Source organism: Gekko japonicus, unplaced genomic scaffold (assembly GCF_001447785.1).
Source record: "Gekko japonicus isolate JY-2015 unplaced genomic scaffold, Gekko_japonicus_V1.1 scaffold4741, whole genome shotgun sequence".
NCBI classification, from domain to species: domain Eukaryota; kingdom Metazoa; phylum Chordata; class Lepidosauria; order Squamata; family Gekkonidae; genus Gekko; species Gekko japonicus.
In genome coordinates, this window is record NW_015177158.1 from 54,912 (window position 1) to 64,581 (window position 9,670).

General features: G+C 48.8%; 1 protein-coding gene across 1 annotated transcript in view; it reads left to right on the forward strand.

Moving 5' to 3' along the window:
* The window catches only part of LOC107124853 (phospholipase A2 inhibitor subunit gamma B-like), a 16,574-nt gene extending 7,192 nt beyond the window's left edge, over nt 1-9,382 (forward strand). The window contains exons 2-4 of the mRNA XM_015428354.1: nt 4,209-4,355; nt 6,089-6,205; nt 8,836-9,382. Coding sequence (XP_015283840.1) covers nt 4,209-4,355; nt 6,089-6,205; nt 8,836-9,032 — 461 coding nt within the window. The 3' untranslated portion in view covers nt 9,033-9,382. The remainder of the gene's footprint in view (nt 1-4,208; nt 4,356-6,088; nt 6,206-8,835) is intronic.
* The last annotated feature ends 288 nt before the right edge of the window (nt 9,383-9,670 follow it).

Sequence of the window (9,670 nt, forward strand, 5' to 3'; positions counted from 1 at the left end):
CCCTGCCCCAGAGTTTTAATTAGTTGCACAAGGGGGGGGGGGGGAAGACAGGCTCCTTCATATACTGTCGTATTTTGGATCCTCACTCTATTTTTGCACTTAAATGTGATTAATTTTCCATATGGATCATGTGGGTAAATTAAACAAGAATACGAGCTCTTAATTAATAAGCTTTACAGATCATTGAGAAAGACTCGACCTATAAATAAATGATTGCATCGACAAAATCAGTCAGCCAGGTGAATTATTGGTAAGAAGTACCTCAAAAATAGGGTTGCCAACCCCCCGATGGGGGTGAAGGTTCCCCCAATTTTGGGGGCCCAAATCCACTGCCAGCCAGCTGGCAGATGGGGGAGCCCCACCCCTGAACAGCCCCGCTGCTCCCAACATTCCCAGCACGATGACGTCACCCAGAAGTGATGTCATTGCACTGGGCTCGTCACATGGGGGACACTCTGGCATTTGGCTAAAAACTCTATGGTGACCATAGAGGTTTTAGCTGAATGCCAGAGCGTCCCCTGTAGGACATGCCCAGCACGATGACATCACTTCCGGGTGATGTCATTGCAGCGTGTGTGCTATGAGCATGTACCAGAACGCCCCAGAGGAAGGCCAGGTTCCCCCTGCCAGCAGAGAGGGTGAGACCTGGCAACTCTACTGAAAAATCAGTGAGTCAAATGGACCACAGATGAGTGAGTACACAGTGAGGATATGATCTATGGACATATCCGAGTATTGATCTGCCCGGTGAGACTGTGACTAGATTCTCCAGAGGATATTTTGACCACAAACGTTAATGCTTAAAGGGAAACAATAATAGAACAACGAACTCCATCTTAAAGACTGGTTCATCATCATTGCTGCAACAACATTGGATAATGGGAGCAGAAGATTAAGAAGATTGTAACGAAGGAAGAGAAAACAAGATGGAAATCACACTTACCGAAGAGGACTTGACTTTAATATGGGGGGATTTTTTTTAATTTCCCCAAATAAGGCTTTTTTGGGGAGGAAGATTGTTAATATGAGATGCTGATGTTTTCCGTTGTTTGCTAAAGCAGTTTAATCATTGAGCTTTTGTATTACTCTTTGTATAGTCAGATTTGCTGGATTGCGAAAGCGATAAGCGAAAGATTTGAAGATCACTTTCAATGTTTACAAATTTCCTTTGTTTTTTTTTAAAAAGTCAAAGCTAATTTGTTTAAGCATTGTATAACCTGCATCTCTTGGGTTTTCTTTACTTTCACCCATAGTTTGTAGATACCCTCCCTTGTTTCTTTGTAGTTTATAGAAAATGCAATAAAAAATCCCCTACGGGGGGCTTAAAAAAAATCAGCGAGTGACTTGGCCCACAAATTACAAGTACCTTTTCAGCCTTGACCCCTGGTGGAACATGGTCCCAGCTGAGATCAGGGCCTGTGAGATTTATCAGGGGAAAGGAGTTCAAATTGTTTCTGCTGCCTATCCCGTTTTCCGGTCCTCCTCCCTGCCGAAGATGTTGTGGTTGTCCTCACATTAATCGGCTCTTACGTGTTTTGGCAAGCGGAGGAAAGAAAATCTTCCACCCACAACCCGATTCTGGATGAGTGTCGTGGAAATGAGCAGGGTGGGGGTCTGTTGCTCCAAAGGTGCCTGCCAGATTTTTCGGTGCAATGATGACACGGGCTCACTGGGCAATGAACCACTCCCAGCAGTGCCCACTAGAGATCTCAGTGCAGCAGCATCATAGAGATAGCGGCGGTGCTCCCTAGCTAGGCATCAACAACTCTGTGATAAGAACATAAGAGACACCAATGTTGAATCAGGCCAAAGGCCCATCCAGTCCAACACTCTGTATCACACAGTGGCCAAAAATACCAGGTGCCATCAGGAGGTCCACCAGTGGGGCCAGGACATTAGAAGCCCTCCCACTGTTGACCCCCCCAAGCACCAAGAAGGCAGAGCATCACTTGTGCCAGAGTACCTATCTATACCTTGTGGCTAATAGCCACTGATGGACCTCTGCTCCATATGCTTATCTAATTCCCTTTTGAAGCCGTCCATGCTTGTAGCCACCACCACTTCCTGTGGCAGTGAATTCTATGTGTTAATCACTCTTTGGGTGAAGAAGTACTTCCTTTTATCCGTTCTAACCTGACCGTTCAGCAATTTCATTGAGTGCCCACGAGTCCTTGTATTGTGAGAAAGGGAGAAAAGTACCTCTTTCATTACCTGCTCTATCCCATGCACCTTATAAACCTCAATCATGTCACCCCTCAGTCGTCGTTTCTCCAAGCTAAAGAGCCCTAAGCACTTTAACCTTTCCTCATAGGTAAAGTGTTCCAACCCTTTTATCATTCGAGTTGCCCTTTTCTGCACTTTTCCCAAAGCTATAATATCCTTTTTAAGGTGTGGTGACCAGAACTGCACACAGTATTCCAAATGAGGTCGCATCATTGATTTATATAGGGGCATTATGATATTGGCTGATCTGTTTTCAATGCCCTTCCTAATAATCCCCAGCATAGCATTGGCCTTCTTTATTGCAGTCACACACTGTCTCGACATTTTCAGTGAGTTATCTGCTACAACTACGTGATCCCATGCAGAATACACAGCTGTCTTGATTAGCAAGGAGAAGCGTTTCAAGTCACAACAGTCGGCCTGCCTTCCCGGGTGAGCCGGCAAAGGTGGTCTTGAGGGGGCAGATCTCTCGGGGAGGGGAGGGCCTTCCAAATATTAAAATTTCCAGATTAGCAACGTTCTTCACAGAGGCGATTCGTCAACAGATTAGTGCGAGATACAGAAATGAACGTAACTGCACGGCATGGCCGATTAAAAACGGGGGTGGGGGGGTTATGTTCTATACAGAGGAACCGTTTTAACATTGGTGGATGTCAGAAGAAAGGGGGGTGCCGGTCAGGTTTTTGATGTCTCGTTGCTTCCTGTTGAGAAGCAGTGAGGGCCAGTTTGGTGTAGTGGTTAAATGCATGGACTTGTTACCAACGGCATCCATTTTGGACTATGTTATGAGTTATGCTTATGGACATATGCTTGACACAGCAAGGGCTAGTGAAGAAACTGTGAAGCACAGGGTTCAACCAGGGGACAGGCAAAGACAATGCCAGCTGCATAGGATGATCATCACCTAGCTAGCAAAGTCTCCGGAGTCGTTAAGCTCTTTATGTATGCAAACATTAAGGTTGATCACCGCCCCGAAGCTAATCAAGCCTAGCCCAGACCGAATGTCTACATCTGACAAGCTTAAGTTCTCCCGTGCCAGACCATCTATAGAGAATCCATTACACATAGCAACTAGCACGTCAGCGCTACTGGAGACCTGGCACGTATCCCCGCTCCGCCCAGACACCTCCCCTCTAGTTAATCGATAGTTTGAATATTGACATCATCACCAATCACTGACCTTTGGGGTCGGGCTACCTGATAATCCGTTTGAGCCCACCCCCTCCCCTCGCAGCCGAGACCTTAAAACATCTTGCACAGAGCCAAGAGGGCTACCTTCCTTCCTACCAACGACCTCTTCCTGTCTGCTTAAACCTCTCTTGTCCCCCTTACTATACAAAACCCCTGATTACCGCTTTGCCTTAGTCTGCAGCTAAGGTCAATACACGTGGTCCCGGCTGGTCTGGTTTCACGTGTTTCCACCCCATTTTCTATCCCTTCCGTCCTCCCCATCCCGCTGGAAGCTTTAGGAGCGACGCACACGACATAGGTAAATATATCATCCAGAAACCAACGATTTCCTGCTAATGCGATTGTGCTGATATCTACCTTATTTTCTTAGTCCTTGTATGCTTGAGTGGTTTTATTATTATCCCTGTGTGCTTGAACGACTATACTCAGTAAAGAGAGATTTGTTTTAACTTCTGTTTCGTCTATTCATTGAAGCGTAATGGCTTAGCCCATCCTGCGTATACACTTGACCTGAATCCCGATTATTAAACTGTTCCAGTTGTCTCTCCTAAAGAGCAATTCGGCTAACAGACTCTAATCTGGGAGAACCCATATTTGATTCCCCACTCCTCCACTCGCAGCTGCTGGATGACCTTGGGCAAGCCATAGTTCTGCCAGAGCTCCCTCAGCCCCACCAACCTCACAGGGTGTCTTTTGTGGGGAAGGGAAGGGAAAGGAGTTTGTAAGCTGCTCTGAGGCTCCGAGTGAAGGGCGGAGTGTAGATCCAATCTCTTCTTCTTCTTCTTTTGTTCTAGGGTTCCATATTAGCGGGAAGAGCAGCAGGAAGCACCACACAGAGAAAGAGAGAGAGAGAATCGTCCCTCGGCTCTTGCACTCTGTACCTCCAGTCACCATGAAGGCTCTCCTGGGTCTCCTCCTGCTCTCCGTGCTTCTGACGTCAGGTATGGGGCTCCTTGGGGAGAGCGAGGGGATTGTTCCTTGGGGGTTGGGGGGGGTCATTGGGGCCCGGCCAGATTGCTTCCTTGGTGTCCACAAAGCCTCTATACGTAAACAGGGCTTGAAGACCATCACATCAAACCATCTGAGGTCTGTAAGGAAAGACCCTTTGCCCTCCCCCTGCCCTAGGGTTGCCAGCTCTGGGTTGGGAAAAACCTGGAGATTTGGGGAGCGGGGTGGAGGCCGGGATCTGGGGAGAGGAGGGACGTCAGTGGAGGGATAATGCCATAGAGCCCACCCTCCGAAGCAGCCATTTTCTCCAGGGGAAGTGAGCTTGGTAGTTTGGAGACAAATTGTAAAAGCAGGAGATCTCCAGGTGTCACCTGGAGGTTGGCAAACATACCTCACATGTGCTTCTTTTCAAGGTAGGAGATGGAAAAAAATGAGTCCTGGGGCAAGGGAAACCCCAGGTGCTGGCAAAGACAAGAGCGTTATCCCTTTGGCTGGAATTACAACTGGACTTCAGTCGACAGAGATCAGTTCCCCTGGAGAAAATGGCCGCTTCGGAGGGCGGAGTCTGTGGCATCGCATCCTCGCTGAGGCCCCTCCCTCCCCGGGCTCCACTCCCCCCCCCATAATCTCCAGGAATTTCCCAACCTGGAGTTGGAGACCCTTTTTTCCAGTGGCCAGGAATTCCCTTGCCTTAACAGACCTGCTGTGGTTCAAGCGGTTAAGACGCTGAACTGCAGGCTGTGGAAGGTCAGTAGTTCAGCAGTTCGAGACCCGAGTGCCGCATGACGGAGTGAGCTCCCGTCTCTAGTTCCAGCTCCTGCCAACCTAGCAGTTCGGAAGCAAGACATTGCAAGTAGATAAATAGGTACCACTTTGGTGGGAAGGGAACAGCGTTCCGTGCACCTTGGTGTTTAGTCATGCTGGCCACATGACCACGGAAACGTCTTCAGACAGCGCTGGCTCTTCGGCTTTGAAACGGAGATGAGCACCGCAACCCTAGAGTCGGATTCAACTGGCTTTATCTTTACCTTTAACAGACCTGATGGTCAACCTGGATCGCGAGCCCCTCCAGACAAAGAGCTCCTCGCGCCTGGGAGGAAGCAAAAAAAGATGGGGAGTGGTGGTGTAATGCTGGAGTTAACATCGCCGGTAGGGGCTAGTAGTGATGTTCCCTCTAAGCTGAGTTGGTGTGAGCTGGCTCACAGTTTTTGAGTTTCCGGCTCACACATTTTTGTCTTAGCTCAGGAAGGATGGCTCCAGAGCAAACTAACTTATGCAGCAGCCAAATCACCTGCTCACAACTTTCATGCCAGTCGCTCACAAAGTAGAATTTTTGCTCACAGGACTCCACAGCTTAGCGGGAACATTGGTGACAACCAATGCTCCCTCTAAGCTGTGCAGTGTTGTGAGCAAAAATCCTACTTTGTGAGCTCCTGGCATTCAAGTTGTGAGCGAGCCATTTGGCAACTGCAGAAATTAGTTTGCTCTGGAGCCCTCCTTCCTGAGCTGAGACAAAAAGGTGTTTTAACCGGAGGCTAAGAAACTGTGAGCTGGCTCACACTCACTCAGCTTAGAGGGAACACTGGTGACAACTGAGCCAAGCGCATTGGAGGGAAATCACGTGAACAGTGCCACAGGGTTTCACCCTTTCCCCCCAGCAGAAGAATTTAGATCTCTTTCCAGCCGATATTCTCGATGACGAGACCCTTGTATCTTCCCTCTCCAGGTTACTCTTTGGAGTGTGAAACGTGTTCGGGTCAGGGGACCACCTGCACCGGCAGGAAAGTGACCTGCTCTGCCAACGAAGACACTTGCCTCAATGCCGTGACTGAAGTCTCCGCAGGTGAGTCGGGGGAACCAAAAGCCAGACCGGGCTAAAAAACTGGCGGCAGGATCGTTCGATCTAGCCTGAATGCAGCAAGCAGCTTTATACCAGATCAGGCCACCAGACTATCGAGCCTGGTATTACTTGTGTAGGCTGGAAAACACCTCCCCCAGAGTCTTAAGCAGAGGCTTCTCCTCTGGGCCTCTCTACAGGGGACATCAATCCTCTCCAGGTCTACTTAGGGTTGGCAGGCTGCAGGCAGCAGTCCTTGGGAGAAAATGGGAGCGAGGCCTGGCATGCTAGCATGCGGATGTCACTTCTGGTAAAACCCGGAAGTGATGTCATTAAACGCTCTAGAATTTTGCAAAAACACGATGGATTTATCATAGAGTTTTTACAAATTACACAAATGGAGGAGGAGGAGGAGGAGGAAGAAGAAGATGAAGAGGTTGGATTTATACCCCGCCCTTCACTACCCAAGGGAGTCTCAGAGCGGCTTACAAACTCCTTTCCCTCCCCTTCCCCACAACAGACACCCTGTGAAGTGGGTGGGGCTGAGAGAGCTCTGACAGAAACTGCTCTTTTTCAAGAACAGCTCTTATCAGAACTGTGGCTTGCCCAAGGTCAGCCAGCCAGGGGCAAGTGGAGGAGCGGGGAATCAAACCCGGTTCTCCCAGATGAGAGTCCGCGCACTTAACCACGACACCAAACTGGCTCTCTGATACATGCCTCTGTTTTATGAATCAAGATGCAATTGAGTTCCCAAGTTTTCATTCTGCCAAGTGGTGACCAAGCAACACATCCCAGGAGGTAGCGAATGCCCACCGGCCAACATTTCATTAATGACAACAGGCGGGTGGGCCTGTGCATACTGGTGCCCGCTGACACCTTTCCTAGTGCTTCCCGAGTGTTTTTAGAAAGTAGGGTGGGCCAAGTGGGGACTTTTACCCAGCAAGGCTTCTGATTGGCCACTGGAGATTGGATTGGCTGTGCAGATTTTTCAAAATGTTGCTTTAGCAAGGATCTTCATTGTGTGACGGAAGGTGAGCCGGGGTGGCCATTTTGTGGCTGGCTCTGCCTCCTGCGGCTGCCATTTTTGTGGCAACCACTTTGAGGCTGCGCCCACCATGCTGTGTCAGAATTCCTGCAGGCTCCGAAAAGTTGGAGACCCATAATATAATAATAATAATAATCTTTCAATTTATTAATCGCTCAATCCTGCAGAGCTTGCTGGCTCTGAGCGATTTACAGTTACTCAAATACACACAGGACTAACAATGATTCAAGGGGTAAGGGAGGACAACATATAACCTTTAAATCACACACATTCGCAGCTGACGGGGAGTTTGTACAGCTGTAAGGTCAGACGTGTTCCAACGGCGTTTTCCCCTCGGCGTGGCTTGATGTCGTCAGTTCTCTCCAGACTGCTTCAAGTTGCAGTGCAGCACTGCCACCGCCTGGCCGGATGGCCCATTACAGGCTTCCTTGATGCCAAAGAGTTCTTTCTAGGCTTTCGGTCTTACATGCTGGACATTCCGTTCGCCGGCTAACACCTCCCCCATTGGGTACCTGACTACAGTGGTGCTACGTGCAGCTGTTCTTCGCAGGTTTTCGTTAGGCCGGTTTTATTCTGGCCTACCAGATGCCAGAATAGGTGCCTTAAGCATGCATACCGTCAGAGCAGGGCTGCCAGCTCCCGGTTGGGAAATTCCTGGAGATTTGGAGGTAGAACCTGGGGAGGACAGGGACCTCGGGGGCGGGCGTTTTACGAGGACATAGCATCCCCCTTCCAAAGCATCCATTTTTTCCCAAGGAACTGATCTCTGGAGATGAGGGAACCCTCAGGTTTGAAAAGCATGGATCCCACGACTGGGTCAGAATAGGGGGGCAGTTATGAGTCAGGGAGGTAGCTGCTGTTTTCGTTCTCGATGCCTCCATTTTACCTCCTGCCACAGAAGTGTGCTGTCCTCTTTTAATGAACATCAGTTCATGAAGGATTGCAGCAGAAGATGCTCTCAGGTTGAAGGCAAAAACCTTCTGTCCGGCCACAGCGCGCCCGTTTTCTCCAAAGGGGATCCCGTGCACACACAAGAGGCACAGTGTCTGAAAAATGGGCTTTTTGCTAGCCTTGGGATCAGATCTGGTTTCATTTTGATCATTTCGAGGGGGGAGGTGGATTTTGTCGTTCCCCCTTGACCACAAGAATGGGGAGGTGTGGTTCATGTCAGGCAGATGGACAAAATATTGCGGAACAGGGCTCCCCAGCCTTTTTGACGACACAGGTGCTTTTGGGACTCTGAGGCAGTGTGATGGGCGCAACCGCAAAATGGCTGCCACAGGAAGTAGAACCACACACACAGAGGAAGTCCAAATGCAGGAGAGAAGAAGGGCAATTCGGGAGGGGGGAATACGTCGGGGAAAGAGGAGCGAGGGGGAGAATGGAACCAACGCCATTGGCCGCCAAAACGACACAGCCAATCAGAAGCCCTGCTGGGCAAGAGCCCTTCCTGGCCCCGCTCACTTTCTAAAAACTTGGTGCCTGCCGGGAAAGGTATTGATGCGCATCCTGGTGCCCACATGGGCACCACACTGTGGATGCCTTGGTAGCTCTTGGGAACGGAGACTCACCTCTCTTCTTTGATTTTCAGGCGCGGTAAAAATAAGCACTGTCATGAAGTCCTGCTTTGTAAAAGAGGGCTGTGATCAATTAAAACCTGGGAGCACAGCGACCTTTGGAGGAGCTGGGGCTCTTATTAAAACTGCCGAATGCAGCAGAGCTCCAGTGTCATCTGGATCCTTCCTCCTGGCGCTCTCTAGCCTCCTGTTCTTGAAGTTTCTCTGGTGAAGAGGCCCCTCCGCCAGCCACCCGGCCCTGAAAAATGCTTCCTCCTCGCTTCTATGCAACCTTTCTTGGGACCCCATCATCCAGCCCTTCAGAGAGATTTGTGTCGTCTTTAACAAACCCACCCCCTACAAATTATATAACACAAAGCTCTGTTTCTATATGCACAGTATAAGGTCAATTCAACAGTCTCCAGTTAAATACAGCTTTTGCCTTTGAACAGAACCACTGTGGAGAAAAAGGAAAACAAGAAAGAAGGGTAAATCCTTAAATTTTAGAGTACAAAAGCTATTATAACCATGAGCGTCGACATTATATTTGTTACCAAAGAACAATAAACGATATGCAAAGTTCCACCATTATTTTGTCTTTTGAAGTCACTGTATCGTTTAACTTGTGATCTGCCATGTTTTTTTTAAATTGGTTCCTAAAGCCTCTGAACACAGAATTGCACAGTTGTTTGCAGTGATCAATTTTGACTGAAGGGAAGCTCTGTGTGTGCGTGCAAGAAAATCTTTTAAACAATACGTTCGTTTTTTAAAACAATACGTTCGTTTTTTTAAAAAGCCTCCTGGTTAAGCACAGTTTCTGCCTCAAATGCTGGAATGTTACTATTAGAGTTATGCATAACCTTGCTCCCT